Source organism: Bombus impatiens, unplaced genomic scaffold, assembly GCF_000188095.3.
Source record: "Bombus impatiens unplaced genomic scaffold, BIMP_2.2 scf_0151, whole genome shotgun sequence".
Lineage (NCBI taxonomy): Eukaryota > Metazoa > Arthropoda > Insecta > Hymenoptera > Apidae > Bombus > Bombus impatiens.
Genome location: NT_176570.1, coordinates 554117 through 581331, shown reverse-complemented (window position 1 = coordinate 581331; position 27215 = coordinate 554117). Strand labels below are relative to the sequence as shown.

The 27215-nt window shown below is 39.0% G+C and overlaps 1 protein-coding gene across 6 annotated transcripts in view; it reads right to left on the bottom strand.

Moving 5' to 3' along the window:
• LOC100747636 (fibroblast growth factor receptor homolog 1) overlaps positions 1–27215 on the bottom strand; it is a 112379-nt gene that overhangs the window by 33530 nt on the left and 51634 nt on the right. For 5 of the 6 annotated variants that reach the window (XM_024365833.2, XM_012382370.3, XM_012382371.3 and 2 more), the window contains one exon: positions 1379–1517. In XM_024365833.2, the coding sequence (XP_024221601.1) occupies positions 1379–1481 (103 nt within the window). In that variant the 5' untranslated portion in view covers positions 1482–1517. Of the gene's footprint in view, positions 1–1378; positions 1518–26652; positions 27105–27215 lie in introns of those variants that run through there. The other variant, XM_012382373.3, reaches the window with a different exon arrangement.

Genomic DNA, 27215 nt, shown 5'->3' with positions numbered 1-27215 from the left:
CCCCCCTTTTTTTTTTTTTTTTTTAAAGAAATCTAATTTTTGATTTTTCGAGGGTGCACGGACAGATCGAAAGACGAAGATACGATTTTCCATTTCTTTCGACGCTCCAGACGAGAAAATTGCTTCCTCCTGCTCGAACGAGCGGAATTAAAAATACTCTGGCGCGAAGAAGCTGTACGATAGACTTTCTTACGATCGAGACCCGTCATCTTCCATCATCCTCGAATATTTCCCAAGTCCTTCCTCCCTCCGATCTTCCCTCCATTTCTTTCTTTTACGTTCCTCTTCCATCCAGTTCCACCTATTTCACCCTCGTGTCTCGAAGTTCCTTTTTCCTTCGCCCTCTTACGACTCTACTATTCTCATTTTTTTCGTTACAAATGAAAATATCGCGAATATTTCTTTGATGCTCTGACAAATCCAAAGTCTCTTTCCTATCAACACGAATTTTTGTTTCACACGCGGTGATACGATGGGTTATACTAAGGTGAAAAAGGAATTTTTCAAAAGGAGAATTTTTTAAATAGAACACGTGGTTCTGTTCATCGTTCGTCGATCGTATAGTGCGATTGGCCTGAGTGTTGTCGGGAAAGATCGTAATAATTCAGCGATCTTTGAAAATATTATCTCGAAACTCGTCGCATTAGTCTCGAAAGGGTTCAAGGGAGCCCTTGAAAAACGACGTTGTTCTGCTTTCTTTACGTATTTCTACGAGTTTGTAGATGCGCGAAAGTTGGATGAAAAGAGACGGAGAAATTTAGTAGCCGAGAAGAGACGAGGAAAGTAAACGTTCGACCGTTACACTTAATCGCGTTCGCCGGCGAAAACGAATCCTCCGGCGGTTTCCGTGTATTTTTAGCATTTTTCGCCTTTCATCCTGCGTGGAATCGCGACGACGATCGCTATCCGCGTGATTCCAGCAATTTTTCACTTCGTGCTTCGCTTTTAACGCTTTTCCCTTCCTTTATGGGGTTATTCTTGAAATAGAAATTCTTTCCGAGGTCGTTGTACCACGTAAAGTACGTGCGTGCTCGCTTGTCGTATTTACTTTATGATTTTTCATTTATCGCATTTTGAATCGACTAATTACAGGCTCGTTTCAATTTTCAATAACAGGTCGTGGTTAAATGGTTCATTAATGGTCGTTCAGGTCGTTAATCGACGTTCTCGTAGCACACACTCTGTCGTATATTATAATACAAGGATCGTGGATCGTTGTAAATATAAATAACTATAGCATGTAAATGATATACGCGTCTGGCAGTGTAGTATAACGTATAATATTAGATAAAATCTTTATAAAGCTATCAGAAAAATCCGCTCGTGCCATGTTACACGGGTAAATCGTGTACGAGCCAGCGCGATTATAAGTTCTCACCTAGTCGAACCAGCTGTCCTTGGGTAGTTCGATCGATCTCCAACATCAGGAGTATCCCAACGATAAGACATTTCACGATCGCCATCCCGACTGCTTCGACCATAACACGAATATCTAGTGGCGCGGCATCGATGACTTTCTGTAACAGAAAACACATTTGTTAATCCGCTGATCCATTTGTTAATCCGGTTCATCGATCTTTGAACGTTTCGAGTTGTTTCGAGTAGTTTCATTTGTTTTACAACGTAAGAAAGATATTTTCTTCCTTAAAAAATGAAATCTTATTTGATGACAAGTTTCTTCGATGATGACAAGTCATTCAAATACTTGAAAACGATACTGTCTCGAGTGTCGAACGTCAAATTTCTATTTTTTTTTTATTTATTTATTAGAATTACAATCAATTCTCGCGTTGAGAATTTTCAGTAATTTTTCTGGCGTGGCTCAGTGACATGGCTGATTATTTATAATAAGTTAATACTTAGATAAGTATAATTTATAAGTATTATATAAATAAGTGAATATTACTTAATTTAGATAACTAAAAATTTCTATGAAGATCAAATTTTTATTTCAAAATCAATCATTGTGGTTATTTTGGTAGTTTTGGTATTAATTAGGATTTCCATTTTTTTAATCGAAAATTAGGATTTTTATTTTTTAATCGCTGTATAGGGAAAGAATACAATAAACAAATCATACTTTCCATTATTTGCGACAGAGCAGTTTTAGAATTCAATAGCCATCGATTAAACTTACATTGTGAAAATTCTCCTGTTCCAACAATTTCATACTATAAAAAGTATTCGCGTGATATTGCATTTGCATGATAATTGAGTCCAAGTATATCAAAGTTGGTATCATTTGTCGATAATTTCCCTAGAAAAGTTTGATACGAAAGAAAGATACACTGTATCAAGGATTAAGCGTACACGTAAATACTTTTCGTGGGCATCGTAACATGCAACAATTTCCACTCCAAACCTCCCGAAGCTCTGCCCAAATTCCTAGCGCCTCTTATCTAACAACAAACTCCTAATGGCCGGCAATTAATTAGCTGCTATCAAACTACAAACTCCTAATGCCCAGCACAAACAAACAACCACTGTTCCGAACAGAACGAAACCTGCGGACGAAACCTGCGGACGAAACCTGCGCATCGAACAGCAGAGGAAAAGAAAACTGCGAAAAGCAAAAGCAAAACGAAGAACACCGTAGCGCCTACACACTCGCCAAATCCTTCGAAAACGATCGACAAAAATCGTTGGGCAACCTGGTTCTTTAATAAATAGAGGTGTTTAAAAGTAACCATCGGACCGGTTTACAAGGGGTCCCATAAAGTAACATCACGGAATCGCGTCTTTCCATTTTCGTTTTCTTTTCTTTCTTCTATTCTTTTTCCCTTCTCGGCAAAGCGGCGCGTGTGGCGAATCGTCATAAATCCGATCGAAAACGACGGGACGCTTTATGGAGTACTATCGGGATGCACGGTGTCTTTCCCATAAAGTATAATAGACTGTACTATCGCCAGCGCCGGGCTAGAAAAGGAACACATGGCCGTGTCAGAGGATTTCGAACGCCAGAACACGTCCGGCGTGCATCCTTGCACTCGACCCCATAGATCAACCACGTTGCACCAACTCGCTCTTCGGCCGCAACCTCACCGGATCTGTTGCTCGTAGTTTCTTCAGATTAGGCTCGGGGGAACGTGTAATAGAGAACTTGGTTTCTAGAGAACGTGAGCTACGTTTCTGAGAAGCTTGGTTTTTAATTGAATTTTTAAACGATGAGGCGACGTAGCTGAATATATTTCAGACGAAACAGGATCCTCTTTTTAGAACCGCGTCCATCTACATTTTCACTTGTTCTATATGTACTTCTATGCACACGATGAAATAAATACGATAGAAGAATTGTGGCTGTACGTTGAATGATATATACGTGTAAATAAATGAAATAAAGGATAGAGATAAAGAGCAAAAAAGAATATGTGAAACAGTGGAAGGGTTGTACATTGAACGATTTGTATGTATAATAAAACAGAAGGATTTTGTCTATACTTTGAATATTCTGTATATATAATAAAACAGTAGAAGGATTGTGTCCTTAGACTGAATAATTTATATATAGATTATTCTATAGTATATAGAGCAATACATATAGAATATCTATAATCTATAATAAAATAATCTATTAAATAGAATAGAATAATCTACAGACTATGGAAGATCTATATACATATAGTATAATAACAATCTATTATATTATTGTTTACTATTTGTACAGTATAGAATAATCTATAGACTATAAAAGATCTATATATTATATGTATCTACTAGATGATCTGTATACTATATGTATATAGATCTTTTATAGTCTATAGATTATTCTACACTATACAAATAGTAAACAATAGTATAACAGATTACTGTTATAGATAATAAAGTAGTAGAAAGATTGTGTCTATACATTGAACATTCTACATATACATATAATAAAATGATACAAGAGCTGTGTCTATACATTGAACATTCTACATATACATATAATAAAATAATACAAGAGCTGTGTCTATACATTGAATAGTCTACATAGATATAATAAAACAGTAGAAGAGCTGCATCTATACATCGAATAGTCCATATACGTATGATATAAAATAGTAGAAGGGTTGTGTCTGTGTATCGAATAAAATAAAAAAAGAAAAAAAATAAAACAGCGATGCTGGAACAGCTTATAAGCTATGAAGTTGAAAAAGCTAATCTTTAGAACTTTTGCCTGTCTGTTTGTACTCGCATCACGTAAAAGCTACTCAATAGATCTTGATGGGATTTTCTCTGTTGTGTAGCTTAGTGCCCGGCAAAGAAAATGGGGTATGTATCATCTCGATTCGTTTCGTAGAAGCTGAGAAATAGCCCGGCATCTGAGCTGTACGCGCTGGCATGCTTGGTAGAGGTCAAGCAACACGATGGTTATTGTTCATCGATCGTGTTTGTTCTGAAATCGAACCCTCTTACAAATCAATATCTTTCATCACGAAAAATCAGCTGGGAATTTTAATCGTAAAAATTCATCTGCTCAGAAACTCTTCCGTGTATTAGTAGTCGACTAGTAGTGGAAGTCGCGGACAAAAGCTAATTTCTAATACAATCCATAAATATTTTATAATTATACAAGGTGAACCGCTTCGGTGGTGGATTCTGCACATGAAACCGTGTTTTATACAGAAATTTATTTTATATAGAAACAATTCGTTCGAATAATCGGAATAGTTAATTACACCTATCTATTTACAAAGGCAACTCGATAGTCAACGAACAATACCTGGTGAAACGTAGAGAATATGAGAGTCAATGATAAAAGAGATAAAAGCGACGAACACCAGTTTTGTTTTCTGTTCGGTTGTAAGCACGTCATTTTGAACATCCCTTGAACCTGCGTGTATGCAGATGTAATGTAAATTCTTTGCCTAAGAAGAAGCTCGCTATAACTGGAAAACAAGATCAAATAAGACGTATATTTATATAAACCTTTCTTATGGTTCTCGTGTGCAGAATCCAGCGACCAAGCGGTTGCCCGATGTTACGCACACACTATGCTTTATAGCTAGTCATCTATGATAGCAATGAAACACGATGAGATGAATATGAAATAAATACATATTTAACATAATATATGTGCGTGTGCTTAACAACTAAAATACTATGCAAAACATATGCCATATGCAAATATATTAAAATATGTCCTTGCATAAACATCTGCAGTGCAGCGATAAATATTTTTGAATTTTTCCGAATAAACGTTCGAACAGCGTGCTTCGGCTCTCTTTTCTTACGTAACATAAATTCTATCTTTATTTCTCAGCTAGTAGCGCGATATTTTGGAAACTCTTTCTATTAGAACGAGAAAATATTCCAAGACTTACCACAGATTCTTTTCTACCAATACATCACGAGCGTTGTATCCAAATTTTTGTGAAATTTCACGAGCTCTGTAACGAGACACGAGTATCGTCCTTACAATAATAAAACTTGAAACCAATTCGGAAATGTACACAGAAGTTGCAAGTACATTTATCGCGAACGTACGATCAGCCCTAAAAGTACAATCAATATGAAACACGTTCTACCAGAAAATATCGTGGATGGACTTCGATGTACTGTATATTCTCAGATCAAAAAGATCTTCCCAATAGCGACAATTGTTTTCTATAACGCGTAAAGAGTTTCTAAAATGTCCGAACACTTTCGTAAGCCACTGTATATCGCGAAAAGTACAGACAATTCGTAATAATTCAACCTGGCTTCTGATTTCGTCCTAGAAACCACGACCATAAAGCACAATCGCAACAAGTGGTCCGTCATTGTACGCCAAATGTAAACGACCAACGAAATACCAAACAAATCAGTCAGCGAATATTCTAAGTTGATTGAGAATTATTCGAAGATTCAAACATATGTCGTCGAGTGAGAAAAATCATGTTGCTCGTTTAGTAGACATATTATAAAGACTGGTCATCCTAGGGTTCGCAAGAGTTGCATTAACGACATCCGGAAACGCATAAACCACCATTTTCAAGCGTTAAATTCCGAAAGCAGATTTACTCGCGCTACCCATTGCTTCGTGCTCGTTAGGCGAAAAGACACATTGTATGTAACGCGTTCAGAGCGTCTATTCCTGAGAGTTGAACCGTTCACCGCCAAGTATTTATACTTACACGTTGCAAATTGCGCGCGATGAACTGCACCTCGCCAGGCTACACGTTAGGCTACGTTCTGACACGAACCGTATAATAAAGTTCTATGTGCTATTGTTTCGTCGGTGGTTCGTATTCTAATTTACATGGCAGGTGTAATATAATTTTGGACGGTTTAGAGAAATACGCGATGCGTTCCGCAGTTACCTTATCGCTATCGCACATGCGATTCCACTTTGTGCAAGTTTTATAGCTTTATTATGCGGCTGTTGTGTATCATCAATGTTGAATTTTGATAAAAGAAAAAAAAAAAAAGAAAAAGAAATGGCTCAGTTCCATAAGTTTATGAAAATAGTAAAGCGTCAGTAATAATAATAATGATGATGATAATAATAATAAGACGTTCAAAGAAGAAATTACTTGGCCTCGTAAGTTTATCGTGGAAAGGATATATAAAAGTGTTTATTCCAGTTTATTGTGAAAAGTCGAGACGAAACAATTTTGTAGAAAATTAAATCCTTTATAAACTTCATCCAACACTATTTTCAACCACCTCGTGGAAGCTTCAACAATAACAATCGACTGCGATAAAATTATAGAAACGTATACAAATGTTTATTTCAGTTTATTATTGAAACTGGAACCGAAAAGATTTGGTAAAAGAATAAACTATGACGCTAGGAAACTTCATCCTCTACAAACATTATCAAACTGCATTTCGAACCTCTTCATAGAAGTTTAACGTCTACTGATCGACTGTAAAAAAGTTACAGAAATATATCAAAATGTTCATTGCAGTTTGTCATTACAAGACAAGACGAAACAATTTAAAGGAACAAAGTATGATTCTACAAAATCTAATCCTTTGCAAACATTATCAAACTGCATCTTAAACTTCGTCATCGAAATTTAACGTCTACTAATCGACTGTAACAAAATCCTAGAAATATATAAAAGTGTTTATTCCAGTTTATTGTGAAAAGTCGAGACGAAACAATTTTGTAGAAAATTAAATCCTTTATAAACTTCATCCAACACTATTTTCAACCACCTCGTGGAAGCTTCAACAATAACAATCGACTGCGATAAAATTATAGAAACGTATACAAATGTTTATTTCAGTTTATTATTGAAACTGGAACCGAAAAGATTTGGTAAAAGAATAAACTATGACGCTAGGAAACTTCATCCTCTACAAACATTATCAAACTGCATTTCGAACCTCTTCATAGAAGTTTAACGTCTACTGATCGACTGTAAAAAAGTTACAGAAATATATCAAAATGTTCATTGCAGTTTGTCATTACAAGACAAGACGAAACAATTTAAAGGAACAAAGTATGATTCTACAAAATCTAATCCTTTGCAAACATTATCAAACTGCATCTTAAACTTCGTCATCGAAATTTAACGTCTACTAATCGACTGTAACAAAATCCTAGAAATATATAAAAGTGTTTATTCCAGTTTATTGTGAAAAGTCGAGACGAAACAATTTTGTAGAAAATTAAATCCTTTATAAACTTCATCCAACACTATTTTCAACCACCTCGTGGAAGCTTCAACAATAACAATCGACTGCGATAAAATTATAGAAACGTATACAAATGTTTATTTCAGTTTATTATTGAAACTGGAACCGAAAAGATTTGGTAAAAGAATAAACTATGACGCTAGGAAACTCCATCCTCTACAAACATTATCAAACTGCATTTCGAACCTCTTCATAGAAGCTTAACGTCTACTAATCGACTGTAATATAGTTATAGAAATATATAAAGACGTTTATTACAATTTATTATTGGAACTCGGAATAGAACGCGTTAAGAAGAGAACAAACTTCAAGAAACGATTTCACAGAATCTAATCCTCTGCGAACTTGTTCTAACTGTACTCTGTACCACTTCGTGAAAGCTTAATGTCCAACAATCGACTTACTCCATTATCTCAAATAGGCGACAAGGAAGAGGAACACGTAGGCAATCCAATTTTCCAATATTCTCCGCTTACTCGATTACTTTCATTACACCAACGTATCCACCACCTTCGCTCCAATAATTCTTCAAACCACGATCAGTGACTGTCTTGCCGCTTCTTCTTAGCGTTAATCAACGAACTCGTCTCGAAATTTATTCCATTCAATCTCGAAGAAGAGAGAACGACGATAAAACGAAAGAAAAAAAGAGATTCGTTCGAATAATTTACATATTTAATTTACATACGTAAATTAACACGAGCAGGCAGGGATAAATTAAAAAGAAAATTCGTGTCGTCAACCAATCGACCATCCCCGGAAATTAAAATTCTGTTTCACGTGGGCTCTCGAGCCGAGTCACTTGCTCGATAATCGCGTCACGGAAACCGAATATTTCGTCCGCTTATTTATGCGTTCACGCTTTATCGAGCGTTCAATTCTCCAAAGCTGTCCGGTAAATAAGATAATGTATTCGATCCTGTCTCTATATTCTCTCTTTCTCTCCCTCCCCCTCTCTGTCTCTCCTTCTCTCGTCTCTACTATCTGATAAGATTAAAAAACCAGCGTGACCGTCTCATTCATGGAGACCAACGTGACGTAGGTTTCGAATCGTACAGAAGAGAACAACGTAAATGTCTCTCAGTCGCCTTTCAAATCATCGACGTAATATTCATCACGATTGGCGGCTGATTAACGAGATGCCAATGACGTTTATCGTTGTAGCTATTTGATGTTACCTTGCGAAATGGTAATGATCGAATGGCGAAGGTTAAGTTGCCGAGGCTCGTTCGCGGTTTCCATGCCCACGCGCCTCTTCTAAAATTGAAAAATTCAGGCTGAAGGAGATGTTTGTGGCTGGAGGTGCAGCAGTTTGCGGGTTCGTTGGTTGCACGTGACGAAACTGGTCTCTGTTGCGGTTACGGTGTTTTGAAATAGCGCGAGGATTTATTTGTCTGTGGGGGTTGAAATCGTGGAATGGCGGCAGGTTTCCAAGCTCGGACGTTTGGTAATTTAGAAATTGGAAAGTTTGGAAATTTCAAAGTTTCGACGTTTCGGAGTTTAGCGATCGAAAGATACGCGGATTTTAAAACTCCGGCAATTTCGAATTGGAATTGGAACGTTTTGACATGTGAACATTCGAAAATCCCAAAATTTGCAAGTTTGGATGTTGGAAGGTTCAGGAAGACTAGGTTCGAAGATTTAACAATCCGAAAGTTTCTAGATGGAAAGCTTGGAATAGCCGAGAGTTCTGAGATCGAAGAATCGAAGCATTTGGAAAATTAACAGTCCGAGGGTTGAAGAAGCTGGAAACTTCTAATATCCGAAAATTTCGAAATTAAAAAAGTACATTTGGAAATCTACCACCTCGAAAGTTTCACGATTTTGAACTTCGTATACCCAAAGGTTTTAAGAATCAAAAATTGCAACGCTTGAAAATATAACGATTCGAAGGTTTCAAAATTCGAAAGTCACAGTGTTCTCAGGTTTCCAAGATTAAACAATCCGAAACTATGGAAATTGGCGAATGTAAACGTTCGTAGGATCGAAAAAACGAAGCAACCAAACTTCCATCTCCTCGCATATTTCTCGCACCGAAATGATAGACCGTCGCAGAGAATAACTTTCAATTTGTCCTCACGCACCGAAGAAATCGAATCTTTTTCCACGTGATAAATCACGGTTAATTGTTGCACAAGGGTGGAATATATTTTCTTGGCTCGGTGAGCTGGCTTTGATGTGGCTGCATGCGTAAATCAGCCGATTTCCTTCGACAAATCTCGAAAGAAGAAAGGAAGGGAGGAGGCGAGGAGGAGGAGGAGGGAGAAGGAAGAACCTGCCCATCCCCGAAATTTATGCTAAGCGAACCCCTCGGGTGGTCCGCTTAAGATCGGGCTGCCTGTAAATTTGAATTCCTCAAGGGATGACCGTGACTCTGGTCCTGTCATATTATCCTATCGTTGCTACGATGTGTTGCTCCTTCAGGAAGTATAAAGAACTCTTTATTGCGTCTTCCATCGCACCCTTAAGTGGATCCCTTTCTTCCGCCGAATCTTTTTCAATTCTGTTAGATCCTCTGGTAATGGCGAGAGAAGATGGGCGTTGGATTTTTATTTTTGGACACGCGTTTGGCGATATATCTGGCTTTCGCGAAGTCTTCTTAATTCGATTAGCGACGCTTTGTTGGCAAGAAGAGAGCGAGTTAAGGGCGCCTTTCCTTTCTTAGCTTCCTCTTTAGTTGTAAGCTTTCTATCGCGAATGTTCCAATTTGATCTGTCGGTTTTTCTTACTTTCTATCGTTCCTTTTTCTATCTTGCACGGTTTCACGTCCGTCTTCCTCTAAGAGCGGGAAGCTTCCTTAGGCGTTGAAATTTTTCAGACCAAATTTCTACCAATTTAATTGTAAGCTTTCTATCGCGAATATTCCAATTTGATCAGTCGGTTTTTCTTACTTTCTATCGTTCCTTTTTCTATCTTGCACGGTTTCACGTCCGTCTTCCTCTAAGAGCGGGAAGCTTCCTTAGGCGTTGAAATTTTTCAGACCAAATTTCTACCAATCGCTTACAAATTGAAAGCATATTGGAAGATGAACTGGTTCGAGAATCGAATAGAAAATATCTTTCACGAGTAGCCGTAGCATTGAAAATACTCTGCAGACGCTAAAATGTCAAAATTCTCCTACAAATTAATTGTACTCGTTCTATTTCCAATTATTCTTTTAATATTCCTTTGATAAACCTTTCAAAATTTTCTCTTCACACGCTGTGCTATACGTATCCTGTACACTTCTGAAATTGTCAATTTGCCGAGCACAGAGGAACCTTCCCCCACGCGTTCCAACGCAATCTGGCGACCAGATTTTTGCCATAAACGCCAAAGGAGCACGTAGACCTGCAAAAATTCCGAGACTCGACTCGCCCCTTTCTACCTCGTTTTCCATCGAACCCATGACGTCCCAGGAGTTTTCTTACGTCCACGTTTCCTTCGAGAAAAACGAAACCAGATACGCGATACACGCGTGTGTTTTCTCTCCGCAGAGTGTGAAACAAGTGACAGGATCCGAAGAAAGTCCCTGTCCTGAAACTCGAGGGGGAAAGGAACTTCTCTCGACTTTTAGATAGCGTCCGAGGAATATTAATCGTCCGCCTGTAGATTCATAATTTTCTTTTTTTCGCCCTTTCTCAGCCTCGGCCAACTGATGTTTTCCGAAGTTAGGGTGAAAACGTACCTTGGCGCGTCGTTGGGTCGCTGAAAAGAAAACAATCTCCTAGAAGAATCCTCGAAGGGATCGTTAACGACGAAGAAGAAAAAAGAAAAGAAAAAAGAAATATTCACGAGACAAGTTCGAGGGGTCGCGTTTATGGTGATTTTATTGGAATCAGTTCGCATAACGCTGCCAAGGCTAAGATAATTGTCACCTTTGATTGGATTCGTTTGGAAGACTCGCTTTACGACGATAGCTTTTGATCGATTGTTCGGTAATAAACTCGCCACCCAATGGATATAACGATTATTGTTTGTCGAAAATTTTATATCGTTCAATTGTCGTTGGAAAGAAAAAGAAAGGAAATTGGAAAAAATTTGTAGAGCGACAAAGTGGCTGGTGACGTTGATAGAATTCACAGTGGCAACTCCACGTACGTGGCGTGGCTTTGCTAATTAAGGATCAAGCATGGCTAAAATATGTCTGAAAAATTTGTTCAAACGTGCTAAAATCAAAAGAAAGTGGTACAACTTACTGTCTTATAAATCTTATTGACACGAAGACAGACGAGACGCAAGGAAGGGATGATGATGTACGTTCAATTGACACGCCTCTGGTTTATTAAAAATTTACGTGGTCGTCTGCGTGACGTGCTAAACGTTGTTCTCGTTTGCGAAGCACACGCTAGAAATCATTTTTCCAGGACCGTATTTCAATTTGGCACGAACGAAAGGTTCCTCGTGACCAGCGAACACGTTTTTCGAAGCCGATCTGGCCGATCGCCAGGATCGCCGCTGGAGATCGACGTTCTCGAAAGGCGGAGGCGGTGGAGAAAAGAAGTAGCGAGTCGGGCACTTTTTCCCATCGGTTAACGACGTGTTTATTTCTCTTTCCGTTCTATTTTCTATCCTGTTTTCACGTTTCTTTACAGCATTTTTGACGATGCGCTGCAACGCTTTTTATTTCAGCTTTTATGTTCGTATGCGTTCGTTTCGGTTTTCATCTTCTTTATTACAGTATTTTCGATTTCTATAGCGTTTCGTTGCGGTATTTTGCGTCGGTATTTCACCATTTATTTTTTAGCACATCGTAACAAGTCGACTTTCAATTTTGTAACATAATTAATTTTCATAAAAATTGTTCCTTCCGTTTATTATATATTATTCATGGAATATGATATTTAGTAATTAGCGATATTTGATGAGGAGATATTACTATAATTTACTAGGCAAACACGACGATTAAATAATTTACAAATGCGCGCAATTAATCATATTCGACTCGCGTAACATCGAGGAATGATACAAAATGCAATTTCCATATGTGGCAATTTAAAATTGAATTATTGTTACACAAGGTTTCGTCGCAGGTACTTTTAACGCTTGATAGGAAGTCAAAATGAAAAGCAATGCAAAAAAAACAAGCTTCGTGAAAAGTGATTCAAGTGGCCAAAAATTCGCTCAATTTCATCGTGAAATCTCTAGAATTTCTAATTTCCCTACTTGAAGAAAGTTACGAATTGCTTTTTTCAAGCACCGTAGTATTCCTGGTATTAAATCTGTCATTCCTCAAGATAATCTTCACATGCCCCGAAACGGAGAGAAACAAAGAAAAACGCTCTTCCCCATTTCCTCATAAATCACCTAAAATCACAGTTCCCAAGCTTCCTTAATGTTAGAATTTCTCTTTTTACACTTTATCGGTCTTAGGAATTAATTCGAAGGCGCGCAGCTAATAAATACTCGGAGGAATGAGCGAGAGAGTGTCGGCGTCGACCTTCAAATTACTACCTTGCCGGACGCCATCAAAATCCTGACCTACGTCACTATAATTACGGGTGGTCCCCGGAGGCCAAGGAACAGGTTCAAGCGATTTCATTCAATTTGTCCAGCCTCGAAATACGCCTTGTCTCGACCAGTAAACCGTACGCATCCCCTCCACGCGTTTGTGATTTTCCGCCTGAAGAGTTTTTCCTTTCGAGGAACGCTATTCTATCGACGATGGAATCACATACGTGTTCTTTTTTATATCGCACATGTGCGCATCTTGAAAATAATACAACTTTCACGAATACTCGCGAAAGACGAAGTATTGTTTATGGAAGCTTGCAAACAAAATTACTTGTTAATTATTAAATGCACAATGTTGGTAAAAGGAATTATAAAAATGGTCGCAATATCATCTTTGTGATTTTCTAAACTGAATTATCTCGAATCGTGACATTTTCGAGATACATTTCCAAACTCACGAAAGTCTCATTCAATGTGTCATTTTTTTAAATTACAACTAATTTTACTTTACGTCAGAAATATCTATTGTATTGTTCATTAAAATGGCCGCGGCTCGAGGAACGATTACCATAGAAACGTAAAAGGTAAAAAGAGAAAAGGTCCGCGCGTAAATCAATGACTTTTCCACAAGAGAGCCGCGCGAAGGCAATTTTATGGCCTTAATCCGTACGAGAAAATTTGGTTTTTCTGTTCTTTCGTTGGTTTCTTCCCCTTTAACCTTCTCTGGTATTCCTTCGTCTCCGGTCTTTTGAATTTACGCGCGCTCCCGTTATCGTGAGAGGTTAGTTTACACGGAAACAGCATTAGCTTCATTGTTTCGTTAATTGGACACCAGGTAGTAAAGGTTTTTTGGCTAATTGCGTTTCCTTCGATGGATATTTGTGTTTAAATCGAGTTTTACAGGTTTAATGGCGACTAAGGGGAGGCTTGGCGCCTGGTCTAGGTTATGTTTATAGGTAGGAGTCAGTTGGATGGAAATTCTAGTATTTTATGGGAGAAACAGGGGGAATTTGTTTTGGTAGTTAAAAGGAGTATTTTGTGGAGCAAAGTTGAAACTCTGAATGTTCTTCTTTTATTACTGTTCCGTAATTGTTTCTTTTTCTTGGCTTCAGCTAAATTTTGTGTAGGAGGGTAAAGAATTTTTTAGCCCCTCAAGTGTTCGCTGGGAAATTACGTTCGTTCGATGCTTAGAGAGATGAGGATTCCTGGAATCAGTTCTCCTATATATCCAGAGCAGAGATTGTTATTCCTACAAATATTTCCATTTAATTTAAATAATTCGAAGATATTCTTATTTCGTCCTTCAAAATTATTTATTTATTTTATTATTTTAGTACTTAGAAATATTCGATATACACACATTTACGGTAATAAATATGTTGTTTTAAATAAACGTTACGATACAGACGATTTAAGTAAACTGTATTAATTTGATTTTCGAAAAGCCAGAGACACGTAGAAATATTTTCCAAATTCGGTACTGAAACTTTCATTAGCACAAAAATAAATCGAACTATCGATCGTTTGTAATGCATGTAATTTCATAAACTGTATTTACTCGATTAAAAGGAAAAAAAAGGAGGAGGAGAAACAGAATAACGTGTGCAGAAACAATTTAAAAGACTGGCTATAGAAATTTGTGTGGCCGTAAAAGCTCAGCTGAAAGTGTTAAAATTCGAAACCCTTAATTACCGATTCTCGAGGGCGCAACCTTTCACCGCCACAGAGATTTAGCTGCGCTCTTTTGTGATCAAAAAATTGGAATCCTTTGAAATTACAGTCATCCCACGGCCTCCGTCTTCTTTCATTTCCATATTATTTAAATGAAGCGCGGGAAGAAATTGATAGTTCGAAGCTTCCACTCTGGCATTACTATCCTCGTCTCGAACCATGTGCATCGTAATGTCTATTCTCTAGGACTGTCGGACAACGAATTAAAATTCTGATGTTGAACTCGGCCGAGTTCCCGTTTTCCAGTCGTATGGCTAAGGTGAAAACAGGTATCGCGCGATACTCCACTCTCCTACAGAGGTATGCGAATTCCATAGTTAAATTATTCATTTATATCAAAGCGAACAAATTGATAATGAGTTAGCAATTAGGAACAACAACCTACTATCTCGCTTCGATTACTACAGGGTGGTTGGTAACTGGTGGTACAAGCGGAAAGGGGGTGATTCTACGCGAAAAAAGAAATCGAAAATATAGAATAAAAATTTCTTTTTAAATTTTTTTAAAAATCTACGGTGAGATCCGTTATAACGGGACGTGATAAAGTGCGCGCGTACCGAGCGAAAATTCAAAGTCGAGTTTCTCGAAAACAAAGCCTCGAACGAAAAATTTTTATTCTATATTTTCGACTTCTTTTTTCGCGTAGAATCACCCCCTTTCCGCTTGTACCACCAGTTACCAACCACCCTGTAGTAATCGAAGGAAAAGTAATTCCTCCAAGGGTTTCTAACACACGTACAATTATCAGCGATGTACGGAGTATCTTTTTCAATTAACACCAGCTTTTTTTCTAGAAAGATAACATTAAGAATCTTTCACAAAGCGATGGTATAATTATACAAACCACTGGATATTATCTAATTAAGTAGTAGTAAGTCGACTTACCGTTATATCCAGCAAACAGACACTTCCTAATTAAAGGAATAATTAATTCGTTGCTTAATACCTCATTGTTAATACCTCGTTATATTGGGTTGGCAACTAAGTGGTTGCGGGTCTTGTCATTAGATGGCAATGAAAAAATCCGCAATCACTTAGTTGCCAACCCAATATCAATTATACGCGCCAATCGCGTTATTGTATTTTATTATATCGCTGTATTATGCTTATCGGTTTCCATACTTCGTAAATTCAACGCTCAGCTTATCTCATCCTACAAATAGCGCACGCTCTGTACGTATCTTCCAGTCGAAAAGACCCCGAAAACCTCGAGAAACGAATACCAAAACGATCTCCGACCGACACGAGGCCTATCCTCGCCGCGAGAATATCGAAAAAAAAAATGAAAAAGGAAATAAGGTGCCAAGTCGTAAAGAATGGTATCGATTTCCGAGCACAAAGCACGTCCTTATTGTTAGTAGAATTTACGAAGCGATTGGAAGGCGGGGGTGGAGCATCGTTCCCTCGACTCGGGAGTCTAATCGAAGTCGTTTCTCGCGGTCAAGAAATCCCATCCACCCACCGCGTGCGCGTGTTTGTCGGCGTTGGATCAAAAGAGGGAAGCGCGGAGGAAGAAAACGAGAAAGGGAAAAGAAGAAAAAGGAAGAGGAAGGGGAAAAAAAAGGAAAGAAAGAAGGGTAAAGGGGTCTGTGGAAGGTGCAGCCTGGTTTTCTGGAAGGCAACGCTCCCGTGAACCGTGTCCCGGCCCATAAATCCTCCACCATAAACCGTAGAACTGGGTGAGCCGTAAACCGGAAGCACGTGCTCCGCCACAGCCCCACGCCACGTCCATCGACGTCGCTATTTCACGCCAACGCGCGCCACCAGCGAATCTTTTCTTTCGATTGTCCGACCGCTGCTACGATTCTACGCTCCCTTTTGTAAATCTACGTGGACTATACATACTACACGGCCGCGACAATTCGCTTCTCAGTGTCCCTTTGAGAGCAACTTTTCATATAGTCTTGACGTTGCCTCGCTATGGTGCTCGCCTTTTTCGTTTTTCTTTCTTCGCGCTGGGAAGGTGGTACACTTTCTTAAACGAGTCTCTTCTTCTTCTTCTGGTTTCGTCGAGGACTGGGTAGTAGTTCTCGTTTATTTCGTCTTTTCGTTCTATTTCTCTTCGATGTTGTTTATTCCTTGATTGGTAGCACGAAATTGAATCAATTTGCTGATGATGGCATCCCGCTGGGGGTAGCCAGCAAGGTAGCAGTTATTTAGCAATTAAGTTAGAAATATTTAACAAATGTCCAGCTGGACAAACTGTAAAGTACAAATTAAATAATAAAAAAAAAAAAAAGAAAATACCTGCTGACAAGTTTTGCAGATATTTCAATAACGAAATTTTAGTTCGTTATAGTCCGCGAATTTGGTGTCGATCGTTCTCATTGCGAGCTAAGAGGATCTGCAATGCCGTGAGAAAATATCGATATTTTCTCATATTTTGTTCAGACTATGAAGATATCTTCCAACGTTAGATAAATGTGGTTGGATAAAAACGTAGCAGACTTATGTTGGAACTTTGACTTGATCGGAGATTGCTGAGATATTACGCGCTGTTTCGGGGTAAAATTATGATAATAGTCGAAATTCCAGAATCTCCATAGGATCTGTTAAACGTTATTTTAAGTGCTCCAGTATATACGAGGGTTAGATGAAATTGGCATTGAAACTCACGTATAAGAAAGAAATGGCAGAATATATTAAATTTCAAATTTCAACTTAATTTAACTGGAAACTTAACATAGTTCGGTTTATAATTATTGATCGAGATAAAAATTTGGAAATTTTGTCATATGCTTGAAAGACATAGGAAAGCACGAGAAACGGAAACCGATTGTATCGACAAATTATGCTGAGAAAGGTTGCGTCAGGTTAGTGTTGTCCTAAAATATCCGGAAGGGTGTCGATCTTTGCAGTAAGCCGCTTACTGTAGATATCCCTTCTAACTCTATGGGATTCTGCTCGTATGGGGAAAGTTGCGAGGTCTCGTGGGTGGTCTGAATATTTTTCTTTCACGATTTCACCGGATGAAAGAAATATTTCCCCCGGTTTGTTATCTTCTGTCTAGTCGACTTTTCAGTTTTCATTTAAACGTCACTCAAAATAACCAGAGTATTCCAATCCTCGTTTTTCCAATCTTCCAACTAATTCAGAGAGCATCCAACTTACTCCCATCTTCTACGATGACCAAGTATCATCCAAAAGAAACTGCAATCCTCGATTTTCATTTTCTTGGCCAGAGATCAAACAAAAAGTCACCTTAATCTTCCACAATGATTAAACGATATCTGGATCGTCCAAAGATTCGAAAAATTCCAGTGTCTCGACGTTCGCTGTCTCGGGCAAAAGCCAGGAAAACGAAGTCATATCGATCTTCGCAAAATTCTCAAATACAATGCAATCGAATTTTCCAATTGTTACTGCACGGTTTGCGATAGCAAACGAAGACGTTGCAATGACCTCATCATCTTCGACTGCGTGTTTGCAGTGACTCGTTGCCATATTTACCGTGCACTCTGCTACGGAATGTATCTTCAACCTCGCCATCCTGATCCACTGAACAATATTCTTTACTGGAAGAATAGGAGATTCGACTCGTCAAGACGAGAAGCTCGAACGTGTTCTCTCGATCAATATTTGAGCTGTTCCACCGGTCGCCAATGAACAAAGACAGCGAACAACAACCTCTGGGATGAAGCCTTTCACGTGCGCGTACCGCAAGAATTTTCACGCCGCACGCGTTTCGCTTCCCGCGCCACTTTTATATTTTGTTAGGCGAGATGCTTTTAACAGGAGCTCGTAAAAATCGTGGAAAAAAAGAAGGCGGAATAAGACGAGACTGAAAGGAAGAGTATAGGAGGCAGAGAATGGCGGTTCGAATCGTAAAAAGGATTGTATGGTAACGGTAGAAACATTTAGAATTCCCTTCGATGATACGGACGATTTTATGGCGGGAATTAACGATGGATTCTGTTTGTATCTCGCGACAGAACGGCCATTGGAAACGCCGGTGAAATTTGTTCCTTCTGGCCTTCCGTGGGTCCATTCGTTCTTAGGCGATGTCTCCTGTATATATGCGGTGTTTAGAATTCTTTTGATCTTGCCCGGTTTTCTGGTTTTCTTTTAATCTTGATTTTCATCTTGTTGCAAAGTGTTTCGTGTAAGGATTTTATCGTGTAATTTCAATTCAAAATCATATTAATCAAGGGGAGTTCTCCTTCGTTTTCTTTCCTGCTTTTCGTTTCATTTTTGGCTTGAGGTTAGAGCGGAGAATTTTTTTTTTATTATATAATTTGTACTTTACAATTTGTCCAGCTAATTTGATAAATTAGAGCGGAGAATGCGCATTTCTATGGCAGAGAATTTTCATCGCGTTGCAAGGTCTTCTATGAAAAGAAAGATCCTTTGAGGGAGGGTGTAATGTTAATTCAGAACCTAAATAATCGTATCGTAATTTGTATTAAAAATTCGTAATATTACAAAGAATGTTCTTATCTCTGGATATTCCAGCTGGAAATTTTTCCGAATTTAATTTCCGATTAAGAGACGCGCGTTTCGCGTGAACGAGTCTCTGCTTTCATCCTCCAAGGGCAACAATTTCAGCCTACGCGGACTAGGAAACAAAGCTCTTCACATGCGAATCGAAGTCGAAACAAGAGCAGTACGGTTCGTTTCCAAGCACGTTTTCGGTAATTTCACGTCTGGTCTTGATTTTCGGCTCACGGTTTTGTTCAGCGCGTGCTGCGAACCGTAGACTAAATACCGGCATTAAATTAGGGAGAGGTCGACTCGGAACAAGGCGTCCCGGTGTGTAATATACGCGGCCGAAATGGTGTAATGAATTATGGCCGGCGAGGATGAAGTCAGCGTACGCCAGCTTAACGCGAACGTTGCCGAAAAAGCGGTCTTTACCACTTCTCGTCCTCTCGACGTGGTCATTTCAATTTATTTCCAGATATTTTCGTGATTTCTCGAAGGCTCGATGAAGCACGTACGTTGTTGTTAAAAATTACTCATCATTTTCGTCATAAAATTAGTCGTTACATTACGAAGGGCCAAGAGAAATATTTCAATTACATTACGAGCCTCTCGCAAGCTAAATTTCTCTCTGTAAACTTCTACGTTTCATCGCCCAAATATCCTGCATAATCAACGTGGAATTTTTCGAAGAACAAGCAAAATTAGTTCCGTGAATTTATTTATCATAAATAACCGCGAATATCGTTGTAATAAATATTCGTAAATTGCAAGATGAATCGGAGGAGGAAAAGGTCGTGACATTTTTTCTGTCAGTGACCAGGTAAGAAGAATAGAAACTAGGATTTAAAGAGTCTCAAGTTGTCGTACGAGTATTCCGAGCGACAAGGGGATCTGTGCATAAAAATGTGTACCACGCAGTTTAAGACAAGGGTCACTGTAAACAGTATGTGTTAAGAGTTTTGCATATATAGAGAGTGTAATGTGCATTTTACGAGCGTATAAAAATCCAAGTGTAACCACAATGTAAACGCAACTGCCATACAGAGATCCAGCTACGTTTGTATTCGGTTTAATCGTTATTCTTGTAATAACATTTACCATATTTACTATTAGCGTACGTATTAGAATGTTTATCATCGAACGCACGATAGCAATTTAATCGCAAGATTTCCAGAAGCGATACTTGTATCTTTGAAGATCATACTCGTGAATAATTTACACGCGACATTTCTAACGACTCTTCGTAACTCTCAATATTCCAACAAATGCAAAACGTCATGTTTCCAATTTACAACGTTGGTATATCAAGTGCCATTATCCTCATCGGCGAAGTAAGATAAATTTTAACAAATACGTAGAACAAAGTCGCGCCTCGTAACGCAACGTTATATTATATTACGATTATAAAGTTACAAATCTGAAACATACAAATCGTCGTACAATCAGCAACCTAACGATACAACCAATACACACGCAGTACTTCCTAACAGTATCACCGGATGAAATCAACGAACAAAAGCCAAAACTTTCTAGCGAGAAGAAAATTATACATGCTAGCGCCACGCAAAGTAACGAGCTGCTCATACAGATTACACCCACGATGTTATCGTCATTCCCTCCACGAATCTCCGATGTTTACCTAGAAAACAGCATTACAGACGACAAAATAGACTACCATTAACGCGCGAACCGTCGCGGCTCGACTGCGATCCCAAACGTTCGTTCGCGATTAAAATATTCCAGGGACGTGCGCGTCCCCCCACTCCGTCTCCTCTGTGCCCCCACTCCTTTGTGGTTAAAAGCTCGCGAGGCGCAGCACGTTCCCAAAACGTATCGCTATGCGCATCACGGGCTTCTCTATCGTCGTTGGACGATCGCGAGAACCGCCGAACAAGGAGATCTTCGATCGAACTTGGCGAATCCGTCGAGACCGAATAGGCTTCGTACAGCTACGAGCAGATTGTTTTAATACCATTTATCGACATACTGTGACAGTAGCTGTCTATTACGTAAGAATGATTTCGTCCAGCCTTCCAGTCCTCCCCTTATGTTCCAATACGCCTTCTAATAGACGTCGTCTCTTTATAGAAACTAGCTCCGTGTATGTGTTGTATACGTAATTTTAAGTTATACCATGGAATTTCAAGGAACGGTGACTTGGATTTAGTAGACTTGGAGAATTTCTCGGATATTTTTTCTTTCTCGCTTCTTGTTCTCTTTTTACGCTTTTGTAGGGACGGTTTACGTGGGACGGTATGTCGACATTGAAATGTTTTCAGGCTACGTAAGAAAGTTGTTAGAGTGGAGTATGCGCGTGTGTCGTTTTTTATGGGAATCGTAAGGAGGTTCCTTTTGTGGGCTGCGAGTTCACTTCGGGAGAAACGGTGCCCGATTCTATCGGAAACGATCGTGTGCGGAATAATAGGATGGTTTTGGTGAAAGAAAGGGGATTTTTGGAGGTTTCATTTCACACGATGAACACGCGCGGTGAATACCGAGGGATCCCGTTTCGAGGGTTTGTGTGATTGTAACTCGATTATTCCGTACCTTTGTGTCGATCCTATGATAGATACTCTGCCTGGGTAAATGTTATGGTGCCTGTTTTATGTGATTTATACCTGCAATATTATTCGCAAGTCCCAAACATTTCGGTATATAATAAATTGATCTTTGATGAGTAATTTCTATAATTTCTAGAAATGTAAATGTAAAAGTTACAAAGATAATTCACGAATTTAGTATTTTCACTGAACTAATCGACTCTTTATTTTAGACACTGACATAGCCGCCTTAATTAGCTCGTAAGTTGAAATGCTATTCTGAACTTTCACACTTGCTCCTTTTAATAAAGTAGTTAATTCAAAATTCCCGATCTTTAAATTTTGAATAAGTCGAAACTTTACACGTCAATGTACTATTTCAAAAAATTCAGGCCAATGTTCCAAAGCCAATTAAAATCTCAAAACCCTTAAACTACGAACCTCGACACAGCTACCTTTACCATCCCAGATAACTCGAACCACTGTTACAAAATGAAAAACTCTCCGCTTCCAACGATTCATCCAATCAGCCTTCAAAATGTCGCGTTTCTACGATTTCTAAATACCCCGAACTCCCACCCTTCCGATTTCTCCAAACGCCAGCCACAAAAACGCCAAAAACTCACCCCATCGTCACACCTAACCTCAAAATCGCCAATATATGAAAAAAAATTAAGCGAGCATTTCAAAGAGGAGATCGAAGAGCAGGAGAATCTCGTTCCACGGACGAACGTAATCCACAAAGAGAACAGAAGCTCACCCCATCGCGAAACCTAACCTCAAACTCGTCAAAACAGCCAAGAAATTAAGTAACGACGACGAAGTGGAGATCGAAGAGCAGGAGAATCTCGTTCTATGCAGCGTTTTATTCCGACGCGGGGGAAGAAGAAGCAGAAGAAAAAAGAAGAATAAGAAGGACGCGTCGGTGATAGTTTAGCTGGCATGGGTAGCTAAAAAGGGACACACCAGCGTACAGCCGCGTGAATAACAAAAGGCTGATGGAACGTGCGCCGCGTCCAGAAGAGAAACCAGCGAAGGGTACGGTGAACAGGGAAGTGCGGCGCGTGATAGTGGAATATTCATTTTGTGCCCACGATCGTCAATGTGTGATCGCGTGGTGAATTCACCGGCGAATTAAGCGGAAAGCAGGCGTTTCACAAGCTCCTTCAACGCCTCTCCTAACTGCTTGCAATCGACGCATCTTCTTCTTCTTCTTCTCTTTTTTACATATTTTGTTTTCTGTTATAATCGATGACTGCTTGTTTATATAGCACCAACTTTCAGACAATTGCTTTCTGTTGTCGTAAAATTAATAATGACCGGGGAGAGAGGTTTTGTTATTCAATTCTGATTGAAGCAGAGGTTATGTAATGGATCTCTTAAGCATTCACCTGGTTGATTTATGGTAATCGATTTGTGTTTGACGTGTGGCTGTTTGACAGAATTTTTATCATTACTTTTAATTGAAGTGTGTTGAAGATATTAATACAAATGTCAGTACATGTTCTTGGAATTAGTGGGAGGAGAAATTGCTTGAGAACTTGGAGTTGGAATAAGTTAGTTATAAATGGTATAAGTTGGAAGCGGAAGAAGATAGAGACTATTTTGTTTAGGATTATTATTCCGGAAAATTGAATATCTTTGATTTTGCTCTGTATTATATTTATACTACGTTCAGCATTGACTTAATTCAGAATCTTGGAAGGTATTTTATATGAAGGAACATTCATATTTGTTATTGCAATTTTTATTCTTATTTTGTGATTTTATTTGGTAATTTACATACACGAAGATGATAAACGTGTTCCGGTTTTATCTTTCTGTACGAGATGTGACACGATGTGTCGTCGTATGGGACGGAATGTGAAGGTGATCGCGTAGAAAATGGTCAATCAGAGAAATGTCAGTCTTTCACCCTCCGCTGCACGATAACGAGAAGTAACGTTCTTTATCAAAAACTTTTACCTTCGGTTTGCTCAAGTACGTTTTATCTTTGGGCTTTTATCAGCAACGAGGGACTGTTCACGGTTGCAGGTACGTTTTCGTTAGGACGGTTGGATAATATTCGATAACGTTATCAGCCTAGCACAAGAATTTTCGTGTGGACCTCTGGTAACGCGTTTTCGAAAATTCACAGCGTATGTGCGACTTATCTGTACAATAATTATTAATTGCCTGATTATTATTCGTTAGCTAATCTTATCTATGAAAAGACTAAACACTCGATTCTCCAATTAATTCCCTCCAAAATATCCAGTAAATTTTCGTCGCGACTCTTCCCCCTTCTTTCTCAAATACAATTAACATAAAAGAACAAGGAAGAAAAAGAGCGCGTCTCTTCGTCCTGCTATGGTTGTTAACGATGTCGAGAGGAATATAAATTTTCGTCAGTTAACGAAGTGATTTGTATTTTTTCCATGGGGGTCCGTGGGGGACATAAGGCGCGCACTGTTCCAATACGGAGGCTGCGCGATGAAGAAAAAAGGAAAGAAATGTTTCTAGTGCTCCCGTTGAGCAGATGTTTCGGGTGACAGGAGCGAAAGAGAGAGGAAGGGGGCCAGGTCACAAAGGCACTTCCCTGAAACGAGGCCCACGAGGCGCCGCAGCGCGTAAAATGAATTTCGGCTGAGCAGATCGCGTCCTCTGCAAAAACCTATCTCGCTTCCGCACTCGTAAGGACGCACTCGCGAGTCACATGGTTTCAAGCGGCTCGTCGACTTTTAAGTGTCCAGCCTACAGGATGCTTCGGTAAACGAGGAGACGCTATTTTCGAGCTAGAAAAATTCAGGCTGCTTGGAAGTTTCGTGGGAAACTTCCGTAAAACAGAATTTACGTTGTCACGCTGTTTTTGGAGGAGCGTGGTCGATGAACGCAGCCACTTTCATCCTCGTTCCATTCGCGATTCCATGGTGAAACAATGTACGAATTCGGCTTAGGAATGTCGTTAGGGTTCTATCGTTCTATTCTCAGTTGAAGAAACTGGTAGGAAGGTTTGCAAGAAAGTTTCGTACGGGTTTCACGAAGTAGTCTGAATTGTTGGATTAATTGAAGACACAACGAAGTCAGTCTGTGTCTCAGTCTCGTTATGTTTAAGATTTGTCAAATTTATTACTAATTTATTACAATCAGTTGTTAAGTTTATGGTTTAAATCGTAAGATATAGATTACTTTGTGAAACAACGTCAGTTTAAGTTGGCAATATCGAGCGAAATTATGTTTGAATTTTATGAAATGTTTTAAATTATTAGACAAGAGTTGCTTCCCACATTGAGAATGTCGTTTTGCACTACAAAAAATGATCGAAAATTTTATAGAGAAGTCGTGGATTCGATACAAGGAATTCGTTTAAATCATCGAACGTAGATTAAACATTTACATAAATTGCACGAACGCAATGCAGTTCTTAGAACTTCGTGCCACTTTCATTATAATTACCGTAATTACCATTTCTCGTAAAAATATGGATTTGCATAAATATCGCAAGTTTAATTACACGTAAATGCTCTCTATAACGTAGAATTACTTTCATCCCATGATCCGATATTCAAAAATTCGACTAATAATTTCATGTAAACATAAAATACGTTTTTCGATATTACTAAAAAAAAACTGTTCTGATCGATACACTACAAACGCCTGTGAAGGTATCATAGCTAAAGAATTAATATGTCGTAATCGTAAAAGTAAGCATACAATAAACACAGCGGGCAAAATCGTAAAGTAAGGAAACGATACATAACTCGTGTTCGACAGCCACTCTAATCGTTTCTTACAGCTTAGTGGCGTGGAAATTTGCAAATACAAACGAGACTATATAAATATAAAATAGTATAAAATCGTATCACGATCAAACGTGACCATTCAGAGTTAGTTATGGTTAGACAGCAAGCAAGTGGAAAAGACCGGTGGAAAAGTGTGACTTAATTTAACGGCACTCCCAGCTTTTTCCCAGACCACTTGATACTTTCTTATCGGCTGACTGGTCGCAAGAAGCGAGCAATATGCCCGCTTAATAAAACACTCGGTAGCAGGGACAAGAATATCCGGGCGTTCGAGGAAATTTTACAACTACGGCTCGCTACGGCCGAGTAAATCATCGACTTACTGTCAATTAAATGTAAATACCGGCGCTTCGACTTCCAATTCGTTTTTCCTTTTTCCTTTCGTTAGCTGTAAAGATAGATAAATCCGATCGAACGTGATACACGAGGTTTTGCTTTTTTACTCGGTTTACTCGATAGAGAACTTTATTTTTGCGCCCTGCTGACTTCGATCGGATCAAAATAAGGGCTTAGAGAAGAAAGATACAAGTGCGGTGAAATTGGTTCGTTCGAGGAAATTTCTAGAGTTTTCATATTGAAATGTTTGCGTTGAAATTTATTTTGTTCCGCTGTAAGAGTCGATGATATAATTATATATATGAGCCGATCGAAAGCCAAATTAATTATTTATTTAATTAAGAGCAATCAGAAGGTAGAGGAACGTGATCATATAATAAATTATTTATTTTAAATCTATTTCGGGATCTTTTTTGTAAAATGTAACTTATGGAAATAAATTGTTTTTTGAAAATTGAAAATTAATCGCGTATCCGAGTTATATTCACCGATGGAGCAGACAATCAGTTAATCAAAACACTTGAAAAATTTCTTTTGACAAATTTAAAGATACTCCATAAGAAGCTTCCTTTAAGTTTCAAAAAAAAGCATCATTCTACTATTGAAAAATATTTTCTCTATCAATACTTGTTAACACTTTTGAAGCTAAGAATTAACACAGAATATTTCGAATTTGCACAAAGAATCGACTACCATTCGTTAAAATTAAACAGATCGGAGAGCCGAAATTTCAACGAACTTTCGTCTCCGTAACCTCAATTCACCCCCAAGAAGTTATATCTAAAAATTTGTCTACTTACCACCAAACAATAATCGACGACGATCGACTTGCAATGTAGCCGGCACGTCGGTAAGTCTCACTAATACTTAACAAACACAGGCTGAAATCATGTCGAACCAAAGAGAACTACACGCACATTTCTCTGTTTCCTCACTCCGCTAGACGCGTTCTCCGCTGCCCGTAATGGACAGTTTCCTGGGCAGACGTCGCCCGTACGAGCGATCGAGTAGATACAGAAACCGCGGGCCCATTGATGGGCAAACTGTGCGAGCGCGACAAGGACAGAGTCACAAGAAGCGACGCGAGACAGACAGACTGACAGACAGAACGCGACACGGTCTCTTGACCCCGTGTCGGGGCGTCTCGTTGTTCAGCCGTCGGCCAAGAAACCCGCGACAACACACAGCTAACAGAAACACACCACTGAGACGGCACGATGCTTGTTTGCCGGTGGCACGTTTTCGTCTGACAGCCAGCGGCCCGCGCCGCGTGTCGTACTTGCAGCTGCGCATGCGCGTCCCTACGCTCGCGCGCCGTGCAACCTGATTGGCCACCCATTGATCGGTCCTACACGCGGTTCGA